The 26,556-nt window shown below is 42.8% G+C and overlaps 2 protein-coding genes across 10 annotated transcripts in view; one reads left to right on the top strand and one right to left on the bottom strand.

Annotated features, from left to right (window-relative positions):
* APLF (aprataxin and PNKP like factor) overlaps positions 1 to 14,602 on the bottom strand; it is a 51,112-nt gene extending 36,510 nt beyond the window's left edge. For 5 of the 9 annotated variants that reach the window (XR_014786278.1, XM_084823962.1, XM_084823918.1 and 2 more), the window contains exons 1-4: positions 14,485 to 14,602; positions 7,745 to 7,816; positions 5,795 to 5,961; positions 3,524 to 3,689 (exon numbers count right to left, since the gene is read on the bottom strand). Coding sequence is in view for 8 of the 9 variants with exons in the window: in XM_084823962.1 (XP_084680088.1) it covers positions 3,524 to 3,689; positions 5,795 to 5,961; positions 7,745 to 7,816; positions 14,485 to 14,577 (498 nt within the window). In the remaining variant the exon portion in view is untranslated. Of the gene's footprint in view, positions 1 to 3,523; positions 3,690 to 5,794; positions 5,962 to 7,744; positions 7,817 to 10,010; positions 10,237 to 14,298; positions 14,368 to 14,484 lie in introns of those variants that run through there. The other 4 variants (XM_084823972.1, XM_084823981.1, XM_084823928.1 and 1 more) reach the window with 3 other exon arrangements.
* A 164-nt stretch (positions 14,603 to 14,766) lies between these two features.
* FBXO48 (F-box protein 48) lies at positions 14,767 to 24,521 on the top strand. The gene is made up of 2 exons (XM_084823906.1): positions 14,767 to 18,407; positions 21,054 to 24,521. Exons 1-2 carry the CDS (start codon positions 18,081 to 18,083, stop codon positions 21,249 to 21,251), a joined length of 525 nt encoding a protein of 174 aa, XP_084680032.1. The 5' UTR covers positions 14,767 to 18,080; the 3' UTR covers positions 21,252 to 24,521.
* The last annotated feature ends 2,035 nt before the right edge of the window (positions 24,522 to 26,556 follow it).

Below are 26,556 nucleotides of genomic sequence, written 5' to 3'. Positions count from 1 at the left end.
AGTGTTCCAGATTTGTTGGCATATTGAATGCAGCACTTTAACAGCATCATCTTTTAGGATTTTAAATAGCTCGGCTGGAATACTGTCATCTCCGCTAGCTTTGTTGTTACTAATGCTTCCTAAGGCCCACTTGACTTCACTCTCTAGGATGTCCGGCTCAAGTTCAGTGACCGCACTATCATGGCTATCAGGGACATTCAAATCTTTCCTGTATAGTTCTTCTGTGTATTCTTGCCACCTCTTCTTAATCTCATCTGCTTCTGTTAAGTCCCTGCCTTCTTTGTCCTTTATCATGCCCGTCTTTGCACAAAACGTTCCCTTGAGATCTCCAATTTTCTTGAAGAGATCTCTAGTCTTTCCCATTCTGTTGTTTTCCTCGATTTCTTTGCATTGTTCATTTAAGAAGGCCTTCTTGTCTCTCCTTGCTATTCTCTGGAACTCTGCATTCAGTTGGGTATATCTTCCCCTTTCTCCCTTGCTTTTCGCTTCCCTTCTTTCCTCAGCTACTTGTAAAGCCTCATCAGACAGCCACTTGGCTTTCTTGCATTTCTTTTTCTTTGGGACGGATTTCGTTGCTGCCTCCTGAACAATGTTACGGACCTCCGTCCATAGTTCCTCAGGCACTCTGTCTATCAGGTCTAATCCCTGAAATCTATTCCTCACCTCCACTGTATATTCATCAGGGATATGATTTAGGTCATACCTGAAAGGTTTAGTGGCTTTCCCTACGTTCTTCAATTTAAGCCGAAATTTTGCAAGAAGCAGCTCAAGATCTGAGCCACAGTCAGCTCCAGGTCTTGTTTTTACTGACTGTATGGAGCTTCTCCATCTTTGGCTACAAAGGACATAATCAATCTGATTTCGATATTGACCATCTGGTGACGTCCATGTGTAGAGTCGCCTCTTGTGCTGTTGGAAAAGAGTGTTTGCTATGATCAGCATGTTCTCTTGGCAAAACTCTATTAGCTTTTGTCCTGCTTCATTTTGTACACCAAGGCCATGCCTGCCTGTTATCCCGGTGATTTCTTGACTTCCTACTTTAGCATTCCAATCCCCTATGATGAAGAGGACATCTTTTTTTGGTGTTAGTTCTAGAAGGTGTTGTAGGTCTTCATAGAACCGATCAACCTCAGCTTCTTCGGCCTCAGTGGTTGGGGCATAGACTTGAATTACTGTGATGTTGAATGGTTTGCCTTGGATTCGTACTGAGATCATTCTATCGTTTTTAAGATTGTACCCCAGTACTGCTTTTCCCACCCTTTTGTTGACTATGAGTGCTACTCCATTTCTTCTAAGGAATTCTTGCCCACAATAGTAGATATGATGGTCACCTGAATTAAATTCGCCCATGCCTGTCCATTTGAGTTCGCTGATTCCCAAGATGTCGATGTTCAATCTTGCCATCTCATGTTTGACCACCTCCAGCTTACCTTGATTCATTGATCTGACATTCCAGGTTCCTAAACAATATTGTTCTTTACAGCATCGGATTTTCTTTTCACCGCCAGACACATCCACAGCTGAGTGTCCTTTCGGCTTTGGCCCAGCCGCTTCACTCTTTCTGGCGCTACTTGGAAATACCCTCTGCTCTTCCCCAGTAGCATATTGGACACCTTCCGACCTGAGGGGCTCATCTTCCGGCGTCATCTCTTTTAGCCTTGTGATACGTTCCATGGGGTTTTCTTGGCAAGAATACTGGAGTGGGTTGCCATTTCCTTCTCCAGTGGACCACATTTTGTCAGAACTCTCTGCCATGACCTGTCCGTCTTGGGTGGCCCTGCACGGCATAGCTTATGGCTTCACTGTGTTACGCAAGCCCCTTCGCCACAACAAGGAAGTGATCCATGAAGGGGATTCAGTTTGTGATTGAACTACAACTCCAAGATCCTTTTCGCCCATACTACTGCCAAGCCAGGTGTCCCCCATCTTATACCTATGCTTTTGATTTCTCTTTCCTAAATGAAGAACTTTGCAGTTGTCTCTATTAAATTGCATTCTGTTATTTTCAGTCCAGTCTTCTAACCTATCAAGATAATTTTGAAAGTTGTTTCGGTCTTCTAAGGTTTTAGCTATTCCACCCAGTTGAGTCATCTGCAAATTTGATAAGCATTCCCTCTCGCACCACTTCCTCCAAGTCATTAATAAAAATGTTGAAGAGTACATGGCCCAGGACTGAGTGTGGCACCCCACTCAGTACCTCCCTCCAGATTGATGAAGAATCATTGACAAGCACTCTTTGAGTACAGTTCTCCAACCAGCTATGGATCCACCTAGTAGTAATGTCACCCAACCCACACTTAACTAGCTTGCTAATCAGGATATCATGGGGCACTTTGACAAATGCCTCGCTGAAGTCAAGATATGGTATGTCTACAGCATTTCCACAATCTACTAAGGAAGTTACCCAACTGAAAAATGAAGTAAGATTAGTCTGGCAAGATTTGTTCTTGACAAATCCATGATCACTGCATTAGTGTCAAGGTGCGTCCTTGACTTCCACTGCCAAACTCCTGAGAGCTCTCCCTTTGAGCTTGCCGCCTGGGAACTGGCTGGCTTATACACCTTCCAGACCTAATGATGCAGCCTCTGCTGGCTCAGCAGTAAGGAGCCCAATCACACACAGTGAGCAATCAAGCAGCTGTTTCAGGACACACCCCTTTCAACCCACATGGTGAAGCAATGGCCTCACAGAGCACAAGATCAAGCAGAGCACACGGCTTCTTGGGTTCACTCTTCTCCTTGTGTCTATACCTACAGAACTTCTTGTCTTCCTCCTGTGGAGCTTCCTATTGAACTCCTTGTCTTTTCTACCTGTAGACCTCCACTGCCAAACTCCTGCTAGCTCTCCCTGTTCACCGTGTGCTATATCTACATTCTGCTCCATGCAAACCTTTAGGTGTGACCCCACAAGCAAATCCAGCAACATTGTTAAAATGTAAATTGGTGGATCAAGGATACCCACTGCTTGGCATCGCAGACAACTACTTAATATCTAATGAAAAGTACAAAATGATTGAGGAAACAAGTGTGGTGACTGTTTGGGAGAGGGGGTTTGCATCTAAATGTGTTGTAGATCACTTGGCTACATTTTTACACCACCTTGATTGCCCCAATCAATACTGTTCAATGTCGACCAGATTCATCACTCAACAATGCAATCCTAATACATGTCTACTTAGAAGTAAGTCCCACAGAGTTTAATGGCCTTTACGTCCAAGTAACTGGGTAAAGGATTGCCACCTAAGTCTCTTTTGTGAAGTGGCATTGTAAGCTTCAAACCAACTTATGTAACTAGGAAAACAAATCTTAAAATAAGCCTGAGATGCTCATCTTAATGAGGCTATTTTGATGAGGTCACAAGTAACTTTAATCAAAAATAGCCCCTTCGAAATGAACAATTCTATGACATCATTCTTGATATGTGTCCACACCAGCCGTGCCATAAAATTCCATTCACTTATCCATTAACAAAAAATAGACAATCTATTAAGGTCTGCTATGCATCTTAATTTTTGGAAGTTACCTTCTTTGGGATTTCAGCTGCTTTTTCTAACAGAGAATGTACTTCCAGAAGTTGGCTCTTGCTGGAAGAGATTGTTTGCTGTTCAGAAGGCTGTCTGTGAGGCATCTTGATTGGCTGAAGTGCTGAGGGAGTTTGATTTGCTACAGAGAGGTTACAGTTGTTCCTACTGCAAGGTAATAAGAAAGAAACATTCATGGTGTACTACTAATCACAGCTAGTAAAAGCACAGAAGAGTTAAAAATATAGGTCACAATCCAGCCAAACTTAAGCACTTTTAGGTTCCAATTATTTCAGTGGGAGTTACATGTGTGCTTAATTTTCTCCCATTAAAATCACTGGGGCCTGAAAATACACACTTAATTTTGGCATGATTTTTGACCAATTTTCTACCACCTGAAGAGGGACACTGCATTTTGAGGGTTCCATTGCCACAAGGAGTACTACACAATTTGGCTTCAACTGACTTTTTTGTCTAATTTACTATTGGGGTTTGCTAATATAAAGCTTGTCATGTTTCTCTTTACTTTTGTTCTCTGCCTACTCCAGAACCTGTGTGTTTTTGCTCAAGGCAAATCTCAGTTGCAGCTGGCCTTTATGTTTTTCAGATATGGAGGTCAGCCATTGCTTCTTCATCTCAGAATGCTAGGTGTCACCCAATATCTGCAACACCTACCAATGACTAATGTATTCAGTCTGCAGTCTACATCTGCAGTCTACATCTTGAGACAGTATCTAAGCTGCAGACCTCATGGTCAAAATCTCTGGCCTAATTTTTGTACTTTTTTGGTTCCATCCCCCACTGCTTTTTGTACCATCTAGCCTGATGAAAAGTTCTAAGAACTCAAAAGTTTGCTCACTCTTTTGGTGTATTTTTGTTGGTCCTAATAAAGGTATTGCTTAACTGTGGATTTTTTTCTCATTGATCAATGTGGCTATCTTTGTTCTTTTTTTTCACTGGATCGTGATTCTACTCTCTACTTTATACAATTTGTAAGCAGCAAGATGCAGAACTCTATATAATACAGAGCAAGGAACATGTTACATATTCATAACAGTTAAGCTGCCAAGGCAGTTATCAATATCAAGAAAAATGTCTGTATAAGCACAAATATTCTTACTTAGCTCCCACTGGAAGGAGCTTCACCAGGCCCTACTTTGAAATAATTATATTTTTATTTCAGCGTAGACATCCAGGCTATTTTTGTTATTTAAACATGACTAGGGTGCTTGCATACTCATATATTGACAACACCTCTGCTAGTATTTTTCAGAAAATAGAATCATAAAGGTCCAAAAACATAATAATAAGGATGGAGATTTCATTTGGTCAATTTTTTTAATCTTTTCCAATTCACTGATAGTATCCCCAAAGTCATGGAACTGTGACTCCCAACTGTGTGCACATGAAAAATCTAATATCTGCTGTAAATTTCAGATTCTCTAAAGCGCAGAGCTTTTATTCAAAGCCAGTTGCTTAAAATCATCTTTTCTATGATAGTACATCTAGTCAATTCTTCGTGTCACTTGTCATATATCCACACACATATTTCCAACTACTAAGATATGGTTATGCCTGTACATTACATGGGTTACCATAGTATCTCTTCTACTATATTTTTAGTAGGAGATATAAACCTAGTTCACAGAAGTGGAAAATAACGGAGTATTTTATGTTACATTAAGTGCACTGCATTCATTGCAATGAATACAGTATACTGAAAGCAATGTTTATTTCACACCTACTTTAATAGAGCTAACAATGCTACTTCATTCCATTTATCAAAACACTTGATAAAAAAGCAATTTTCCTAGCTCTTGGCTACTATAGAGAGGAGTCTACCGGCACTGTGATCTTACACTTTTCCACGTAAATTTCTGACACGGCAATTCTCATTATCTGTTTTCTGTTCTCATGAGATGCAGTTTTCAATCATCTAAGATCAGGAGGATTAGGGATTTAAGGTATATATATATATATATATATATATATCTACATCAGTATATCAATACTATATTGATACTCCAAATTATATCCTGCAAGCATAGAACTTTTATACCGTAGAATTGTTATATTTCTATGGAATAGAAAGCGATGATGTCCACAATTAAGAGTAGCAATTAAAGTAAATAAAGCTAATGGTCATTATTTTCACTTAATCATATTTTGATTAATTTAGCATATTGTATAACAGATTACACAGAAAGCTGCAACTTAACAGTTATGCGTTATAAGCAATAGTACTGCTGGATTTCCACATCAGATATCATTACCTTAGCAGACTTTCCACCTCTGAGGGAGTGAAGATAACCCTAAAAATATATTTGTCTACTAAAAGGGAAAAACTATCGCCTGGGCTCAGTCGGTGCCATTTATCTGTGTCCAGTGGCAATAGTTGGCCATTTTCAGTTGCCTGATAAAAGCAAGGATTTACATGAACCTGCCAATTAAGAAGAGTACAGATGTTATGCTGTTCCTTGTAGAAAATTCATAGCACTCTGGTTCCATTGCAATGCAATAGTAGAGTTTTAGAAAAAAAAAAGAGTTCAATATTATCTTAATATTGTATTATATTGTATCATCTATAGCTGGAAAAGACATTCTCCATATTTGCTTCCTTCCCATCATGACATTTTGAGTTCATATACCATATGTGAGATTTGCAAATGCAGCATCCAGAAACCCCATTACATGAGCAAAAGATAAGAAGCCTCCAATTCCCATCAATTCTCCTCCCCTTTCCTATCTGTCATATCCCACAGCATAGAGGGCCTCCAACCCAAAGGAACAGCTTTTAGAGAGATGCAAGAGGCTATAACACAAAGGAGGCAGTAAAGTATTACTGAGTGACTGAACTCAAGTAGTTGTTTTCTGGATCCCATCTCAAAAGTTTCAATACTATCAGGATTTCATTTGTCTTTATGGCATTCAGGTTTAAACCTGATGATTTGATAGTTTTCAATCATCTAAGATCAAAGGAGGATTAGGGATTTCAGGTATATATTTACATTAAGGCAGATTAATATCTTGAAAAATGAGAAATCATTATTTGAAGTAATATCTTACGCTGGCACAACACCACAGATATGGTGGTAGTACCTATCACTGGCAGAACTACCAGCACAAGGGGGAAAACTGAGCAGAGTTGAGGTCATGGCAGATGAGAGATAGATGATAGATTTAATCCTAGGCTTGCTAGGTATTGGTCCTGCCCCCAATGATGGTGTAACATTATTATACCTGCAGAAGAGCTGATGTAAAGTAAACCACCACCACTTATGTCCCATCCTTTGCCACTCACTCAAAGACCTAATCACAGCACATCACTAGTAGTATAAGCATCCCAGCCAAGGAACACAAATCACATTTGTCAAGCTGCCTCATCATTCTGTTCCAAATTCTAGGGACTCAGAGCACACAAGTATGGATTTTGGTGATGGGAACTAGTGAAGGGGCACTTTACATACATGTGCATGCATGCGCTTTACATACATGTGCATGCGTGCACGCGCACACAGAGAGCCGGGAGAACAAAAAGATATGAAGGGCAAAGGAATAACAGTTGTCTTTTCAGAATCCTTGCAAGTACCCTAAGTTTTTAGATTCATTTTTAAAAATACAACCTTTAGCTACTTAACACACATTCTTGTCACAGTAGTCCATACATTTCTATTGGCTGGTTCAGATGGCATGGTCAAACCATGGTTTTGCTGAATGTTGGGGTCATGAACGCCCTCCCCTCCTGCCTTCCAATAAATCTGCTCACCTCCTTGCTTGGGCAAACCAACATTTGCCTTGACATCTGAAACAGTCAAACTACGATTTGCACAAACTAGGGAGTGAATGAATCAGAGTGCATGAGAGAAAGAAGGATACACACAAAGCCTATTCTTGACAGCCAAACCAGGCCTAAGAGTAGGTTCTGATATTATGTTTCTCTGCTTCTTTCTTAGCCCTGCAAGTCTCTGTGCTTTCAGAGTGACAATGCAAATCTAATGCACAGACCTTGAGAACCTCCTTTGATGTCCAAAAGCTGCTAGCATCAGACTCATGCCTGAGTTCCTCAGTACTCAGTATGGAATAGACTCATATCTACTACCGCTTTTACCTCTGTCTCTACTTGGAGCTTAAAAGATACAAGTTGGGACATAAAATATCACCAGTCATACAAAACTGACATTTTTCAGGGTTTTTTTTACACTGAATAGGAAACAGCCAGTTACCGGTTTGATGCTAAGCTGGTTGCCAGCTACCTTCAGAACAGCGTGCCTCCTGGATACTCTTTTATCTGTAATCTGGAAAGAGACAAGGCAGCCAGATGTTAACATTCAATGGGGTGTGAGAAGTCTTGCATCAATAAAGATCTTTAAAATAAAAAAGCCGCTATACAATTTATAAACTAAGAACAAGATTCGTTGAAAAGCTTGTTCACCCTGTTTACAAGCTACATGCTAAAACCAACATCAAAGCCAAGACATGCAAAATCGAGATCTTAAATCTGTGTTTAAGATATCTAAATAAGAACTGAAAGAGGCTATCTTCACATTTATATTTCAGGCTAATCCTGGGGAGCCAGGGGATTTAAAAAAAATCTGAACTCCCCTATTTAAGTAATTTACTCCAGAGGAAAACTACATACTAATTTCAAACACATTTCCATCTTGTATGGATGCAGTATTAGACTGCTTACTAGAATCCTAGGAAGATGCTTAGGTTGTCAATTTAAAGCAGAGTACTGGTAGGATGCAGAGACACACTTGTATCTTTTTTTTAATGACAACCAGCTTTTTTCACTTGCAAGGGTGAAGAAAGCTAGTTATATACAGCAGTTATATACAGTTATATTATATACAGCAGTTGCCTACTTTCAAAGTGCCAGGCTTTCACGTTTCTAGGAAAGATGTAGACGCAGTAGTAAAGCGGCCAGAAGCAAAAGAGGACAGGGCTCTTGCACCTTTAATAGTAGCATAGACGAGGGAATTTCAGCAACTACAACTTGCACGACAAGCTACACCTGCTCAAATTCCCTCTTCTACATTACTATTAAAGGTGTAGGAGTCCTGTCTTCTTTTGCATCTGGCCACCTTATGCCTCTCTAAAACGTTAAGAGCACCAAAAAGCAAGCTCCTCACTAGGTGATGTCAAAGGTTGGCTTGCCAATCTCTGGAAGCCAAACAAAAGATAATTGATCACCCACCTGCCTGCAGCTTCACATTAGGATTCTTCTCCAGCTACAGTCACAGCTGAGAAGAAAGCATGGGAGCCATACAAGATATCGCCTATCACCCCTCTTTGCATACAAGATATAAAAACCACACACAGAGGGGAAGAAAATCAGGATTATTTTAGGTCCTAGATGGCAAAAAGGGATTTATCTTAAGGGTGGATACAGGCATAATATAAAGAACAACTCATAGTATGTTCTTCCCAGCTCTCCAGCTGAACTGACTAGCTAGCATACAACTGAATGGAACACAGGTTCACGATTTCAGTCTTGCCCCTTGTTCCCTGCTGCCTCCAGCTGGGGAAAGTTAGCAAAGTGTTTTGTAGTTAGATGCCTGAAATGGGAAGCTTCTCAGCTGTGATGCTTTATTAACTTTCCCCACTGCAGCAGAGGAAGAAGTGGAAGCCAGGTGGCAAGCAGTGTCAAGACAGCTTGAACCAGTATTTGATTCACTGGTATGGCTGTCTGTCACTTCAGTTGTGAAACTGGCAAGACTCCACTGAGGGTTCCCTTTTATCTTTTGCCTCTTCTTTTTATTTTGTGTCTCTTTCATGCTATTATTTCTTGCTGTGAACCAACTTTGGGCTATAACCATTCCTTTCATTTCAATAGCCAAAGTTCTCTAGGAGGTTCACAAAAAGTACATAACATAATATTAAAAACTTTAACAGATATTTTAAAACAATTGAAAACAGTTAAAAATAATTACAACAAGGTGCTAAGACCTGATAAAACAAATGACATTAAAATCCCATCATATACCATCAAATGTCTGGGAGTAGACATTTGCTACTCCCTCATTGCTGCCTTCCAAGCTTTCCTTGGAGAAGGCACCCGGAGAAGGACCTTAGATGCTGAACGTAGAGTATAGGTAGGTTCATTTTGAGAGAGGCATGCCATCAGGTATTGCAGTCCCAAGCCGTGTAAGGCTTTATAGGTTAAAACCAGCACTGAGAATTGAGCTTGGAAGCATATATGCAGCCAGTGCAAGCAGGCCAGACTCTGTCTTATATGTGCAGACATTCTAGTCACAAGTATCGATTTGGCCACTGCACTTTGCACAAGCTGCAGCTTTTGAAACATCTTCAAAGGCAGCCCCACATAGAGCACATTGCAGTAATCTAACTTGGAAGATACCAGAGCATAGACAACTGAAGCCAGCTTATTCCTATCCAGATAGGGGCATAGCTGGGCCACCAACCGAAAGCCTCAACCTGAGCCTCAAGTGACAACGATGGTTCCACGAGGGTCCCCAAGCTACAGACCTGCTCCTTCAGGGGGCCTGCAACCCCATCCAGAACAGGTTGAACACCCTCCATCCAGTCAGCAGAACCATCCCCTTGGTCTTGTCTGGACTGAGTTTCAGTTCATTAGTCCTCATCCAGTCCATTGTCACAGCCAGCCACTGATTCAGCACATCCACAGCCTCACCTGAAGAAGATGAAAAGGAGAAACAGATCTGCATGTCATCAGCATACTGATGACAACGTACTCCAAAAGTCCGGATGACTGCACTCAACGGTTTCATGTAGATGTGGAACAGCATAGAAGACAAAACTGACCCCTGCGGATCCCTATACTGGAGAATCCACAGGGCTGAACAGTGTTTCCCAAGCAACACCTTCTGGAGCTGACCCTCCAAGTAGGAGCAAAACCAGTGCAGTGCAGTGCCTCCCACTCCCAACTCAAATGTTCCAGAAGGGCACCATGGGGGATAGTATCGAAAGCCACTGAGAGATCAAGGAGAATCAACAGGGTCACACTCCCGGTCTTTCTCCCGACATAGGTCATCATACAGGGCGACCAAGGATGTTTCCGTGCCAAAACCTGGCCTGAACCCTGACTGAAATGTTGACAGTAGTGTACGAGTAGGTTCATACAGGGAGAGGTGCTCCATCAGGTATTGCAGTCCTGAGCCATGTTAGGCTTTATACATCAAAACCAGCACCTTGAATCGGGCTTGGAAACATACAGCAGCCAATATAAGCGGGCCAGCATTGGTGTTATATGCTCAGACCTAATCACAGATGGTCCCATCTGTTAATCTGGCTGCTGCATTTTGCACAAGCTGCAACTTCCAAACCAGCTGAGATAAGCGCTCATGCCATTTACATGATTTCAGCACAGAAGAGAAATACTGCTTATCCAGGAGTAAATCTGCCTCATATAAATCACTTCAATCTCCAAATTCACCCTTAAGAGATACTTCATAGACTACCTTAACCATCCTAGCTGGCCAACAAAGGGAATTTTGGTAGAAAAAAGAAACCAACACAAGTAAAGAAGAAAACTCATTAAAAGCACCAATATAAAACCAGGTGCACAAATCACACAAACACAAGAAACTCATAAAACTGAAAGGAAAAGTAATTAATTAAAATGCAGAGATAGTTTCCCAAGAACATCCTTTGATTATGTTCAGTCATCAACATTAAGTCAGTCAATCTTCAGAAAACCTATGAGCATAGGAGCCCACTACCCAGAAAAGTGTCCAAAATGAAAGCATATACACATCATTGCAAGTAGGGGGCACATCGCAGAAGCAGTGAGGATATGTATTCAGGCTCCAGAATCTGTTTCCTCCCAAAGCTGTCCCTAATGCTGATTGTGTACATATGTTTCCCTCTTGCCACTGGGGAATATTCCCATCAGCTTCAAAAAGTATAATGAACTGCGGGGGGGGGGGGGGATGTATTCACAGTATGAGTGTATTATGACCTCTAGTGGGCAACACAGTTACTTGCACTTGATCAAACACACAACTCATGAGGAGGGGAAATCATGTCAGTGATCTGGTTCACACAAGGCCCACAGCTCAGTGTGAGTTAATTAACTCATGATGAGCCGCAGCACCTGCTGGCATCATTTTACATATGCAACCCCGTTATGTTTGTATCATCCAAACATAATGCCTGGCTTGTTATACATTTATGTGAGGGTTCTCATGACACAACCAGGTGTCAGATTCAGATGGTTAGGATCAGATGACACAATCAGGGGTTGCATATTCAAATTGGCTGCCAGCACACACAGTGGCTCCTTGAAGGTTGATTAACCCATGACGTGCTGTCATGTCATGAGAACTGGCCCAATATATACATAAAATCTTCCTTGAGCAACTAATGAAGGCAAGCTGTAATCTGCATATTCCAAGTCATACCACTATAAGACTCCAAATGCACAGTGGGGATTATGAAATAAGAGATGGACCAGACCAGTAGTATTTTTAAAGCATTGTTTAAAATACTATATAAATTTCACAAGAAGTATAGGTTGCCATGTTGCTTCATTACACAAAAATCCAAAGCCACGTTAGTATAATTCCTTTATTCAAATCAATTAAATGTCACAAAGTAGCACACAAGCTAAACATTAAGTCAGTCAATCTTCAGAAAACCTATGAGCATAGGAGCCCACTACCCAGAAAAGTGTCCAAAATGAAAGCATATACACATCATTGCAAGTAGGGGGCACATCGCAGAAGCAGTGAGGATATGTATTCAGGCTCCAGAATCTGTTTCCTCCCAAAGCTGTCCCTAATGCTGATTGTGTATATATGTTTCCCTCTTGCCACTGGGGAATATTCCCATCAGCAGAGCAGCACACTGGCGCTAGTCCTGTTACTGTGGGCTGGGGAGAGTGTAATTACGGGGGTTAACAAACCCTTCTCATATACCTAAAGCATTAGTTAGGGCTATGTGGGATCATGCCAGCTAGTCCTGTGCCTAATCCCCTGTGCATTTGGCCATGTGAAGCGACTATGCACACATCAATGTAAATGCACAGGACTTCACACAAAGGGGAATCCTGGGCCAATCAGGAGTCCCACTCAGATGGAGGAGCCCAATTCACATACATCTGTATGCACGTAAGGCTGCTCCACACAACCTCCAAACACATGGTCTGTGGGGTGTGTGGCCAGTGTATGCATCATCGGGGGAAGGCAAGACATCATGACCCCACAAGCTTCTCATGTGTTCTTTCAGCATGTGATGGAGCAGTTCTGCATTATTTCTATACTCCCAATGTTAAGCTGAGATTTCTTTAGCGCTTTGATGAAAAGTCAATGCAATTACCTTAAGTATACTGCATATTTTCCCCAAATTAATATTCTGTTCTCATGCATCAGAAAGATGGAGAAAAATAAGAAAATCAGCATAACTCCATTTGCAAGGTTTTTGTGAATCCTCTTTGTGCCCTCTTTTTGTGAATATCGAGATTTCTTATTGTGGGCTTCCTATGGACCTAGGAAGTAGCAAGTTATCAGACATGCTAGGATCCAGGAGAAACCATTGTGTTTCTCAGCAGGAACACCTACTGAGCCATATGTGACCCTTTAATTCTATTTTATGCCTTCCAAGTACACAAACAGCACAGATCCCATGAACACACACTAGTACCATTGTTTGCTTTTGCAAAGTCTTTGACATTTAGTACAGCCAAATCTTATGCATGTTACTTGAAAGTAAGTCCAATTTGGCTCAATAAGAGGGTGCACCCAAACAAGGGTGCATAAAATTGCCACCTTAGCCATTAATTGAACTGGCTTAGTATCCTTGCATGTGTACAAGAGACCCAAATGGAATTCTGTCTCTCAGCACATATTATTCTGCCATGCAAAAGGCATGTGAGCTGTAAGACCTAAAGACTTGGATCATACTCCTGGATTTGTGATCAAAACGCTTGATTTGAACCTGATTAACTATTACTTCTAGGGAAAGCAGCTTCCAGTATAACTTGAAATTACTTCCAACTACACCCACAGTGCAATCATATGCAGGTTAACTTAGAAGTAAGCCTGATGGAGTTCAGTGGGGTTTACTGGGGAATGCTGGGAGCTGTAGGCCTTTTCTCTGCCTAAAGATCCGTAGGATTGTGCCTTAATTTAGTAGAACTCCCACTCTTTAGTCCGGAGAAGGTGGTGACTGAAGGAAGGGTTCCTTCCTCCCTCAACTGTCATCTAGTAGCAGTCATTCTATCAGGTTGCAACAAAAGGAGAGACAGGAAGCTAGGCCGACTCCATCAGCTCTGCTAACAGACCAGCTCCATTTGGCTTCTCCTCTCCCTGAACTGTTTCCATTTCACCTGGTCATGATAAAAACTATGTTACTTTAAGAATTAGCGCCCAGGTTTGCTCGATTCTTCTGCCCCCCTCAACCCTTTAACCTTTTGTGTCATTTTTTAAGGCTATAAGCCTGCGGGCAGGGGCTGTCTTTTGTAATTATTAGTAATCTCATGTAAGCCACTCTGGGAAGCATTTGGGGTTTTAAAAAGCTTTAAATAAATAAGAAATAAGGAGGCTAGCTTCACTGGTTGAGCACATCCTTTGTAATCAGGAACTCATAAGTTCATTTGCCTAGGATCGCCAGGTAAAAGGATCACAGGCAGTAGATGCCATGAAGGACTTCTGCCTGCTTGAAACCCTGGAAAGCCTCTAACAGTCAGATTAGACTATACCAGGCAAGATGGACCAATTGTCTGAATCATCGTAGGGTAGTTTTCTCTAACCTGGTGTCCTCAGATGTTTGTACTACAACTCCCATCTTTCCTTACCATTGGCCGTGCACGCTGGGGCTGATGGGAGGTGTATACTATAGGAGAACTTCGTGTGTCCAATTACACCTATATATAAAAACAGGAGCTGCTTATACAAATAGTCTCCGACGCCCCCGTGTTCTCGTTCTCTCTCTCTCTCTCTCTCTGTCAGTTCACATGCATACACACCGCCGTGGCACTTACTCCCAGCAGGACGCCTCTTCCTATCACTGTCTCCCCGGGCGGCAGCGCCACAGGGCAGCCCCCGTCCACCGGCGCTAACTCAAACCCTGACATGGTGACAGGCCCTCCCGCTCGCCTCAGGGCGTTACATGGGGGAACAAAAACGCCGACGCACAGTCCCGTTCTCTCTTTCCTCCCCCACCCCCAACTGAGCGGAGAAGAAAGGTTCCGGCAGAGCCCATACTCCACCTTCTAAAGCCGAGACTGCATTATACACAAACACCCGCCCCGAAACAAACGCATCTCGGCAGTTCCCGCCTCATTACCAAACTACAACCCCCACAATGCTCGGCAACAACGCTTCTCCGAGGAGCTATGATTACGTAATTTGGGCTAGGGCAGGGGGAGGAGAGAAGTAAACGAAGGCGTTCGAATGGGGGAGGCGGTTAAGCCGTTAACGGAAACGGAGCGGTCGGAACTGAGCCAGGTGCGTGACGGGGAGGAGATCTGCGGGCGCGAGCCTCCCTCCGCTGCTGGGCGGCCGTCGCGAGCGCTCCGGCGTCCAATCCCCTACTAGGGCGCAGCAGGCCGTGTAAACGGGGCGACGCTGCGTCAAGCCAGTTCCCCTCAGCTCTATGAAGCGCTGTAGGGCTGGGTAGGGAAAGCGCGCACGCGTCTCCCATCACGGTAGATGTTCTCACGACCCGGATAAGGTGATGCCAAGGCATTGGCATCTTGTGCTCGCAAAAATAATTCAAAAATCTCTCTTTCTCTCTCTCACACACACACGCCTTTACTATTTCACACCAACTGCAGCTGTGCAGACAAAAAAGCGTACGTATACTAAGAGGGGGCTAATCTTTATTAGCATCTTGAGGAAGTGCAATAATTCTAGAAAGAGTTCTCAGAAACATGTTTATGACACCACATCTTTCACACACATACACACACACACATGCAGAGAGAGAGAAGGCCATTACTCATTTACGAGTTTTGATCGGTTTATAATTGTGAGACTTTAAATTGCCAATTAGTTTGCACTGAGGCTAACTGGTACAAACAAGCCAACAAAGGGGGTTGGATCCAAGATCTGCCTTCAATTGATGGAAGGCTTCTGCTCAATTTTTGGGAATCCTACACACACACATTACGGTTCACCCCATTCAGCAGGTCCCCTAACCCACTGTGTAACATTATGGGAGTCTGGAGGGGTTGCTATGGGAAGGAGATGTGGGGAACTCCCATTGCACATGACTAAATCTGGATCTAATCCAAAATGGATCCCAGATTCAAATCTTAGCATGGTAAACAGTAGCCCCTAGTTTCATTAGTATCTTTAGTATCGAATTTTTCTCCCATTGCACACGATACTAGGTGTCTGCCTATGTGGGCAACTGTTGCACATCTCGAACAGACCGCAACAGCTAAAGTATATGTATTACTTGTTGGGCTGCACTTAGGTAACCTATCTGAGTATGAGCTATGTATCTTGTGCATCCAGCCCTAGATTTTCTTAGCTTATCACGGAACAGTTCAGCTGCTTACCATGCTCTGGTTGTGATGCCTTTCTTTTATTCCTACACCTGTTTTCACAACTTTCCTACAACCACCACCAAGGCTTGGCCTTGGGATAGAATACTACAGTACAGTTCCTCAGCCCTGATCCAACAAACACTCCCACCAGTGTGGGCTCCCACCTTTGCACAATGCTTGCTGCAAAGACAAAGAAACTATGCCCACCCCTGTGTGGCACCTCACTGACTGTGCCAGCAAGAAAATAAAAGGTCCAAAGGGAGAGGCTCTCCCTTTATTTGCACAGCCAGAATGGCACAGGACCACTGATAGCATCCCATGGATTTCTTTTCACCACACTCTTGAACTCAGGCTGCAGTAATCAAGAGTTAACAGAATCAATATTGAGTCATCAGACTTTACCTGTCAGGCTGCATGCATTATGTGGGATGCAGGGCTGGCTTAGCATTTGAGGAGATTAAAAACTCTAGGGCTTACCAACCAGCTAATATTTTCTGGACCAGCCAGTAAACAGTGTTTTGATGCATAACTAACTGTAGAGCTGAAAAGCCAGTAAACTCCAGATTGTGCTCAGTGCCACCTATAATTCAGCAACCATCAGATTTTATCGTAGCTGGATGCTGACCTGCCCTATTCCTCCAGGTTCTGCTCATGACCCACCAATTTTCACCCTGACTCTTCCCTTGATTTGTTAGATTGCAGTTTCCCCTGCTGACAGGGAAAGGTGATGTTATTTGTATTTGTACAATCAAAGTTGGCAACGCATGTCACAAATCTAGACACGGATTGTGGGCCAGCTTTCGAAAAAGTGAAACCAAGTTACAGACATGGAGCAGTATCGTATACTGCCACTGCACCTCTGCTAGTAATGCAACACAAACTAGCCGTTCCTGAAATAAGCACAGAAACGCTCATTTCCAGGATGGGGCAGGTCAGTGGAGCTCTGCTAACCTGCCCTGTTCCGGAAATGAGTGTTGCTGGTTTGAAACAACCACCTGAAATGGAACCACTAGTTCCTGTTGCACTAAGAAGTCCATTCTACTAGCATGGGGGCAGTATAGGAGATTGCCCATTGGATTCTTGTGAGACAACCTTCTGTATGCTTCCTTAGGTCATCCTTCATAACAGTCCCTTAGCACACAAGACATAAGCCTTAGTGCTACATTAGCACTTCATTTGAGCACCACAGCTACAGTTCCTCACAAATCAATCAGAGCAATCACACTATGTAAAACTACCAATCACATATGGCTTCTTGGGGGTCACTTCTCCCGCATTGCTCTTGTGCCCTTTCTTATTGCTCTCTCCAGCCAGCCAGTTTTATAAAAGAAACCATACAAAGAGTTTTAGGTCAGCCCTTGCTCTAGGCCATAGGCAATTTTAAATTAGGCACCAAGTAAACAATATTGAAGCTATGGGGAAAACAACCCTAATTGCTCCTTATGACAGATACAACTCACAGCTATATGCAGGTGTCAGTTCCAAACAGTTGTTCCTTTGGACAGTTGCTACTTTTCTCTTTGCTTATTCATTTCTGGAGATGCTTCCCAACTTTAACTTAAAGGAAAGGATAGTAACAAAAAAGAAAAAAGAATGTACTAGAATTCCTTTTGAAGCCAATAAAATTATGTAACATGGAAAGCTGGAAGAACTAGCATCAAGAGACAAACTCCTGAAATGATTTCCAGAGGGGTATCCATGTTCGTCTATTGCAGCTAAAACACCAAACAATCTTTTGGCACTTTAGGGTGCAATCCTATGCATGTTTGGACAGAAAAATGTCCTACAACTCCCAGCATTCCTCAGCCAGCCAGCTCGTTGGGGAATGCTGGGAGTTGTAGGACTTTTTCTGTCTAAACATGCATAAGATTGTGCCCTTTAAAACAAATGTATTCTGGCACAGCTCAAAGACATGTTTTTGTGTGTATTAAGGCAGTATTGGTATAGCTATTTTTAATGCCACAAAATACCAGCAAGTGTTTCCTAGAAGACTTGATGTTACTTACTCCATTTCAGTTTGGAGCATTCACTGACAATTTTGCTTTTTCAGAAAGGGTGGCTGGTACTTAAGCAAGATCTAAGCTATGAAGAAAGGCTGTAAGCAGAAAACTTCCAGAAGAAACAAGCAGATTGTTGCTAGTACTACCTGTAAGGAATTGTCCATTAAACTCCCCGAGCAGAAGACAAAAACAAGTCAAAGGGATTTTGTGCAGCTATTCCCTCTAGAAGTCAGCTTAAAGATTTTTAGCGAACTTGATATTCAGAGCTTATGCAATGCTTCCATGACATGCAGGAGCTGGAACCAGACCATTGAGAACTGTGATAATTTATGGAAACCTCATTGTTTAAATGTAAGGATTGTCTGTCAGCGAGAGATTGATGGTGACAGAGGAAATGGGTATTCGTGGAAGGTATGTTTGCTTATTGAGGGTAGGTGGCCTCTTGCATCCAGATCTTCAGTCCAAAAAACTGTACCATCCAAGTTTGCCACGACCGCCATTTGTCAATCATCACAAGTACTATTCCTATTTGACAGGCAGTTTGTCACACAGAAAAGTGTAGTTTAGGCTTCTTTTCTTAAAGCAAAAGAGAGAGAACGATATATTCTCAAACTGCTGAAAATGGTTGTTCTGGGGGCTTGTTCTGATCAGCCTAAACCATGCCTAGGATCAGTTTTCTTTCCTTGCTCAAGTACTAGGGAGTCCACCCTATAAAGTGAGATGTGATGGAGTCAATCTTTTGCACCCATGTGGCTCGTGGAATGAGTTAGTGCTTCTTTCTTTTTTTTTAGCATAGGGTCAATGCTGCAGCTGTTGAGAGTCATTTCAGAAGTAAGCAAAGTTGAGCTGGCCAAATGGCCCTGCTTGACTCTTGAAAGAGTAGATAGGATCAGGCTGCTTCTCAGACAAGAACATGGTTTCAACCATGTTTTCCCCTTACTTGGAAATCCTCCTAGGGTAACAGGCAAGTTGTAACTACTAAAAAAAGAAGCCCTGCCATGGTGTAGCAGTTATGAGTTTAGTGTTTGGGAAGATATTGCAGTATTGATACTGTTTCTCTTTGTACAGCTGTTGATGCCTACAATAGGAAGAAGTAGGTGCAAGGTAGGAATTCCACATTTTTCCAGCCATCCTGCCTTTCTGGGGCAAAAGCAGACCAGTTTTTTAAGAGGAGCATTCTCAGTCAAGCTTTTAGCAGTCTGTTCCATTCACTTATCACAAGAAGCAGCTTTAAAGTCTTCTCCTACTAAGGGCCAAATCAGGTATTGACACACAAAAAAAAGGTCTAACAACAGGGGTGGGCACCTTGTGGCCCTCCGGATCCCTTGGCCTACAACTCCCATCAGCCCTCACCATTGGCTATGCTGGCTAGGGCTGATGGGAGCTGTAGGCCAAACCATCTGGAGGGCCACAAGTTGTCCACCCCTTGTCTGTAAGCAGAGGCATGCACCTCTAGCTATGAAAGAAAGAAATGCTGTGTAAGTAAACAGATACTAGGCTCTTTCTCTATACAGGAATTGGTTATTCATCTTATAGCCAGCTTGCACTACAAGAGCTACAACACCATGTCATATTCAAGGTCCATCTGTAAAACTGTCAAAACTCCTCTCTAACCCTCCTCCTTTTTGTTGGTACTAATTTGGTCCTCATTCAGTGGTTGGAATCTCTCTATCAGCTATTAGGATGATTGAGCCAGAATATGGGAGCATCTCTATCTGCCTGAAGCCTGTCTGAATGCCTTCCCTCATGGCATCCTGTGTCATGTGGGGAGGTTGCCCAATGTAAAAACAGTAGTTCTAATAGTAGCGACTGTTCTAAGATTCAACACATTACACCTACAATGCACAAAAGTACAAAAAAGGATGGCGAACAGAAACTGAATGGTGCCAACCACAAACTGTGTTTTTACACATGTAGGTGAAATCGGTATTCAGCTTCTCTCACACTGTTTCTATCAGGGATGGGGACTGTGTGGCCCTCTAGGTATTGGGGGACTACAACTCTCATCAGCCTAGCCCACATAGCCAATGGTGAAGGATCTGCAGGGCCACACATTCCCCATCTCTGATTTATATGAATATCTGAGTGTTGCTGATGGAGAAGAGAAAGTGGAAGAGAAGCATTTGTAATGGGAATGAGCATGCTGGTCAATTTAGGTTTTACATTCACATTGTAAGCCAATTGCAGCAGGATCCATGTTAAACTTCATATACAGAAGGGCTCAAACTTAAAGGGCCCGACTAAATGTTACAAATGATTGTGCATAATGACATCTTTTTAATGAGAAAAGATGCTTTGGGGCTGAGGGGGTGCAATTTGGAGTGGGGAATTGACAGGAAGGGAAAGGGTTGAGCTCCTCCCACCCACCACTTCTGTACTCCAAATTACCCCTCCCAAAGCAGCTTTCCTCTTTTAAAAAACTGCCCTCAGCGTTTCAATAATCATACTGCTAGGCCATTAATCTTGCACCATGAGAGTGTAAAAAGTTTCCATGGCCCAGTAGTGGGCAGTAGTATATCTATATCTTGTTTATAGGAGTCCATTCTAAATTCTGGCAGTGCAATCCTGTACATGTCTGCTCTGAAGTAAGCCCCGTTGAGTTCAATGAGACTTACTCCCAGGTAAGTGAGCACAGGACTGCAGCCTAATACATTTTTCTAGAATAAGTCATTCTCAGTTTTAAGTTGTTTTCAAAGGTGAGGTTTAAAGAGGTTTGCAATGCAACTCTAAAAGCTATATTGGCTAGAATGAATATTTGTTTTATCTTCCATCTTCTGTTGTGCATTAACAATATTTTCATGGGTATTTTCATAATCAGTGTGAGAGACCTTCAAATGTGTTTTAGTCTCACATGTAACAATAAGGATACGATGTCTTGAAGCTGGCTTTAAAGTGGAAAGACTTTAGAATTCTAAAAAATAATAGTCTTATGCTCTGTTTATGAAGTGATCTGCAAACTGTGGTTACTGGTACAATTAAGAAGTCTTTAAATTGTCCTTTTAATTATTTTTTCATGTCTTTCTCACCTCCTAATTCTTCCCCATTTACTTTCATCAGGTCACACTGCTGAGAAACTACTGGAAAAGCAAAGTGAAGTATGAATGGTTGAGTGGGAAATATAGCAATATTCATTCCCGCAGTGGTTTGCCAGAAAAGAGCATGTATCCTATGGATGTTGACACCTGGGGAGAAATCTTGGAAGCTGAACTGGAAAGAAAAGAGGCCCACATAAGGGTCTTGTACAGAAGGAACTAGAGCTGAGCTCATCTGTAAAAAATACTGCTGTTTCTGTTTATAATAGTTTACATTTGTTTACCCATCTTTTGTTTGTTTTGCACTTTTGGAACTGCTGATATTTTAATTCTTTAATTTAAAGATTGAGAATATATATATATATATATATATATATATTATTTTTTTTATTTTTTTCCAGTGTAGTGTACTGCTAAAAGGACATGCTTCTTGGGCCCCCTCAAAATGCACTTTGAAAATAATGTGAAATAGCTTTGAAAGCTTGAGTGTGTGTTTTTTCTTTCTTGACCTGTTGTAGGAATAAGCTATAAGATAAGCTTGTAATGGAATAGTCATGAGAAGGCAAGGAGCGTGCTTGCAACATTAATAAAATCAGCAGAGAGACCAAACTATGGAGTCTGGAGTGTGTGTGTGTGGGGTGGGGGGGGGCGGGTTATAATCCACTATCTGTTTCCCCTAGGATTCCCTGTCTGGATTTTTTTAAGCATATACCTAGTCAGGACCACATTTATCTAATCACACCATTTGTTTTACAAGGGTCCCTTCATAAACATACAGTTTTAAGGCTGCAGCTGAACATGGAGGGCTGGCTCAGGTTCCTCACTGTGCCTGCAGAACAGAACTGCTGACAGAACAGGACTTATGCATCCTCTTTTCACCCCTTGAGCTCCCCCCCACATGCCTTCCAAGTCTCCCCCCTGCCCCCCCCCCAAATAGAGATTTGGAGGACTGCAGGGGAGAAGGAGAGGATGCAGAAGTCTTGTTCTGCCAGCGGCATCCATTCTGCGGGTGCAAAAGGAAGCTGCATCCAACCCTGTACATAATAACTTGGCATTAAATATCCATGAGTTCAATACAATTTATTCCAAAATAGAATTACCTTAAGCAGCTTGTATATATGCGGTGATAGGTCACCAATTACACTGGTATGTAGGATTCTATTAATGTCACCATCCTAATAATTCTTAAGCGTGCATGTACCTATTTCAGAATATTTCCAAGTGGTGATGTAATGCATCCTTTGAAAGTGCTTTAATTTTCAATCTGGATGACCTTTGAAGCATGTGAAATTGTGATATATGTATGTGACTTTCACAGTCATGTCCTATCTATGTTTCTTTGTAAGTAAAGCTGAATTCTCACTAAAGTAATAAAATCATGGTTTGAGCTGCACCACTTCAAACTGCAGGTGGAGACTCACAGGACTAAATTCTCCTTGATACCAATAAAAACCCACATTCTTTTATATGTGCAGGGATTCATAGAATCATAGAATAGTAGGGTTGGAAGGGGCCTATAAGACCATCGAGTCCAACCCCCTGCTCAATGCAGGAATCTAAGTCAGAGCATCCCTGTCCAGCCTCATCTTGAATGCCTCTACCTCCCTAGGATTGTGGTGCTTGTTCTTGTTATATGATGCATTCAATAATGTAAGCCCCCACCTAGAGTCTGAACTGGTACAGCAGGCATGGGTTTACCACCTCAGTAAGAACTAGACATGAGGTTCTGTTGATTTCATGGAGATTTGCTCCCTTGTTAAGTGGGCATTCAACTCCAGCCTTAGCAGCAGGTTTTAGAAAAGCCACAAAAAGCAACTGACTTTTCTTACACCAACTTTAACACTGAAAAGTTTGTGAAAATCAAGAATGATATTGGGTGATATCCAGTGTTGTATGAATGGAAGGCAAGCTTGTACAACCAATCTCCCCCCCACACACACCAATACCCCCTGAAAAGCTGCTCCAGAGGGTTGGGGTGGCCTATTGTGGGCTGTGTCTTATAGGACCATAGTGGCAGGGGGAAATTGCCAAAATTGGGAACCTTGCACAAGTGGTGCAAAATTGCTCTGCCTAATTGGGTGATTCCCCTCCCCATCTAACCTAATAAAACACAGCCCACAAAGTTTGGTAGGCCAACACCACCACCAGACCCTATGGAAAGACTTTTCAGGGCGGGGAAGAGGAAGGGAAGGATTTATTGTATGAGCTTGCCTTCCATTCATGCAACATTGGATATCACCCATTATTGAAACGTTCTACTTGTGTGCCTTGAACAAATAGTTTCACTCATTCCACATACACAATATGCTTTTCACTGTTATATGTCAGGGAATTAAAGAGTCTTCAACAAACATGAAATCTGCATAAGGGGATTGCAACAGTGTATTAACATAGTCATAATCAGACTAGTGATTCAATGCAAAAGATCAAAAATACTATATGAATGACATGCTCTGTGGTTGAGTTAATATTGTTGTGAAATCATAAACATCTATCTTTCCTGACATTTGTGGTTTTTAGGTCAGAGGCCTGAAATTGCATGGTTTAGTGAAAAACCCTTCAAAGAGCATTTGTAAAGTACTGCATGCCACATACTTTCATGGGAAGTAAAAAGCATCACCAGTGTAATCCAGTGTATAAGCAATTATCTCAGTCTCTTCAGGGCCAGATAGCAAGGAGAGGATGTAATCATGGGAGGTAGAATCACAGTCATTCAATCAGTTTTGAGCATGAAATTCATTTTATCTTGAAGTATATGTCAGGGATGGAAAACATGAAGCCTTCCAGATGTTGCACTGCAACTCCCACCATCCTTCACCATTGGCTATACTGGCTAGGACTGGGGAAGGTTGCAGTTCAACAACATCTGGAGGCCACACATTCCCCATCCTTGGTATACGAAGATGAGCCACAACAGAAGGAATGGCAAGAATATGGTCAATTTGGGCTAGGAGCAGGACTGGCCATGCCAGCTCAAGACATTTTGCTTCCTGAGGTGAAGCAGGAAAAACATTTCTATCAAACAGTAACAAATCAAGGAAAATCTGCTAGTACCATTGTCCAGCTAAGCTGATCACCAGCTTTTTCCAAGGTAACTCCACTTCCATCCACACAGTCACCACCATTACAATGACCATGTATTTAGGAAAAAGGAAAAGGTCCTTACTTCTGTCACTGAAAATCAGTAATAAAGCCATTTCAGGACTAGGTTGAATGTCTCAGATGAATGTCCTGTTCAGCCCATGGGGACAATACATGCCACATGAAGCCAGGGACTTGCCCAGAGCTGGGAGGAGCAGCCATTCTGCCTCAGTCCTCAGTGGCTTCACACAGTGCACAGCATCCTTATGGGGATGGCACATGGTGTGCAAAGCCATTCGATGCTCAGCTGGTGCGGCTCCCCCAAGCGCTGGCTGAGTCCCTTTCTCTGTGCCGAGAGACAGGCACAGAACTCCGTGCTTCTCCCAGCACAGAGAAAGGTAAAATGCACAGAGGGCAGGGTGAGGACATCAGTGGGCGTGGCCAGGCCCACAGACTCATCTGGCCCACAGAGGGTCTGTTGGGAGGGGTGGAATTTGGCCCACCACCCCACTAGTGTTCTGCACCAGTGCTCTAGAGCTTCACATTGTAATGAATGCTGGCCAAGCAATGCCAGCCATAACTTTTGTTGAGGAAATTGCTTGATAATGGCTCCGGATGTCCCAGCAATAGGAGCTAATGGTGGATGTGTACAGAGATCAACCCTGAAATGTGAATGTGAAAGCCACATCCACCCCAGCTAAGTATTTCTCTCTGTGTGTGTGTGCGTGTGTGTGTGTGTCTGATCTGAGATCTGTGTGTGCAAAAACAAAATGCCATTTGAGAAAGAGAGCGAGAGAGAGAGCGAGAGTGAGAGAGAGAGAGCTGAACACCAGCTGTGAGCTCTGGAGGCGTCTTGGGGTGCAAGTATCTCTCTCTGGGGATCTGATGTGAGGCATCAGATGCCTGCTAGGAGTACAAGGCTGCTTACCTGCATTTGTATATCTGCAAATAAAGCAAATATTACAAAAATGCCAAAAGTGTCCAGTGATCACTCTTCCAAGAGGAAGCCAAACCAGAAGCAGAACGGGAAGAGCTGCCCCAAGAACTTCCCAGCGCTTGGGGAAGTGAAGAACACATAAGACTATGTTACTGGAGCTGAGGACAGGAAGCCTGAAGCAGCCTCCTCCAACCTGGGCCCTCCCAATGGTTTGGACTTCAGATCCCATCAGCAACAGCCAGTATAGCCAATGGTCAGGAATGCTGGAAGTTCTGGCCCTAAAAACCTGCAGGGCACCAGGTTGGGGGAGTCTGCCCTAATAATCTAGGTAACACAGAAACACAGGGATCTTAGGGAGGCCACATGTCCTAGTTTATAGAGGACAATCCTCTGAGGGTCAGCCCCAGTTAGTACTTGGATGGGAGACCGCCTGGGAATCAGGCTTCCTGCACTGAGCAGGGGGTTGGACTCGATGGTCTTGTAGGCTCCTTCCAACCCCATAATCCTAGGAGTCTATGACTGAAGGTGCCCTCTGTTTGAAGGGCTGTTCAATCCAAGTCTGCTTTGAAGTCAAAGGACCCTAAGAAGGGAGAGTGAAGGGGGGCCTTGAAGTTGCCTAGGAAGAGTTAGCACTTGGACAGCAAACTGAGCAAGCACACAGGTCACAGTCTTTCTCACTATAGAATCATAGAATAGTAGGGTTGGGAGGGGCCTACAAGGCCATCAAGTCCAACCCCCTGCTCAATGCAGGAATCCAAGTCAGAACATCCCTGACAGATGGCTGTCCAGCCTCGTCTTGAACGCCTCCAGTGTGGGGGAGCCCACCACCTCCCTAGGGAATTGGTTCCATTGTAAACCTGTGGTGCAATTTACTGTATTTCTATTTTTAAATCGTAGGAATTATTTTCAGTTTAAATTGACTTCTAAATATATAAATTAGCATATGCAGCTTTTTCTGGTAACCTTGTTCCTCTTTTGCTCTCTGTCTTGGTGATGCATTTTCTCTTTTCTTTTTTGCAATGGGTCAGTGACTAGCTGTCAGCCCCAGTGACCTTTGGGTATCACAGAGGCTGACACTTCACATAGTAATAAAAAATAGGATGAGTTCCTGTTTCCTTGGTTTGTGACAGGACTGCATATTTTTAGAAGTAAAAGTGTGACCACACAGCAGTCATCAAGAAGGCAATAGCTTCATGAGCAAGCTTTATCGTCCTTTCCTGGCTTCCCTTTTAATTGCAAAACCACTGAAACATCAGGGGTCCCATCAGCACTGATGATGTACAGGAAGGGCTTGCTGTGAGTAGATTTCTGTAAAAGACAAACTGTTGCAACTCATAAATAATGGCAAAAGACCCACACGTGAATTAGGGTGAGGCATGGGTGTATGGGCATGACCACTTTTCTGGCTTGCTTTTCACTGAAAGACACACTTCCAAAATTAGACATTTGTTATGGGAAAAAATTAGGCTACACAGCTCAACAGAGGTTGTTGGGTGGAGAGCATTGTACC

This window comes from Heloderma suspectum, chromosome 1, assembly GCF_057233095.1.
Source record: "Heloderma suspectum isolate Gila_16-S chromosome 1, 16-S_ref, whole genome shotgun sequence".
Lineage (NCBI taxonomy): Eukaryota > Metazoa > Chordata > Lepidosauria > Squamata > Helodermatidae > Heloderma > Heloderma suspectum.
The sequence above is the reverse complement of the archived record's forward strand: the minus strand, read 5'-3'. Positions and strand labels throughout refer to the sequence as shown.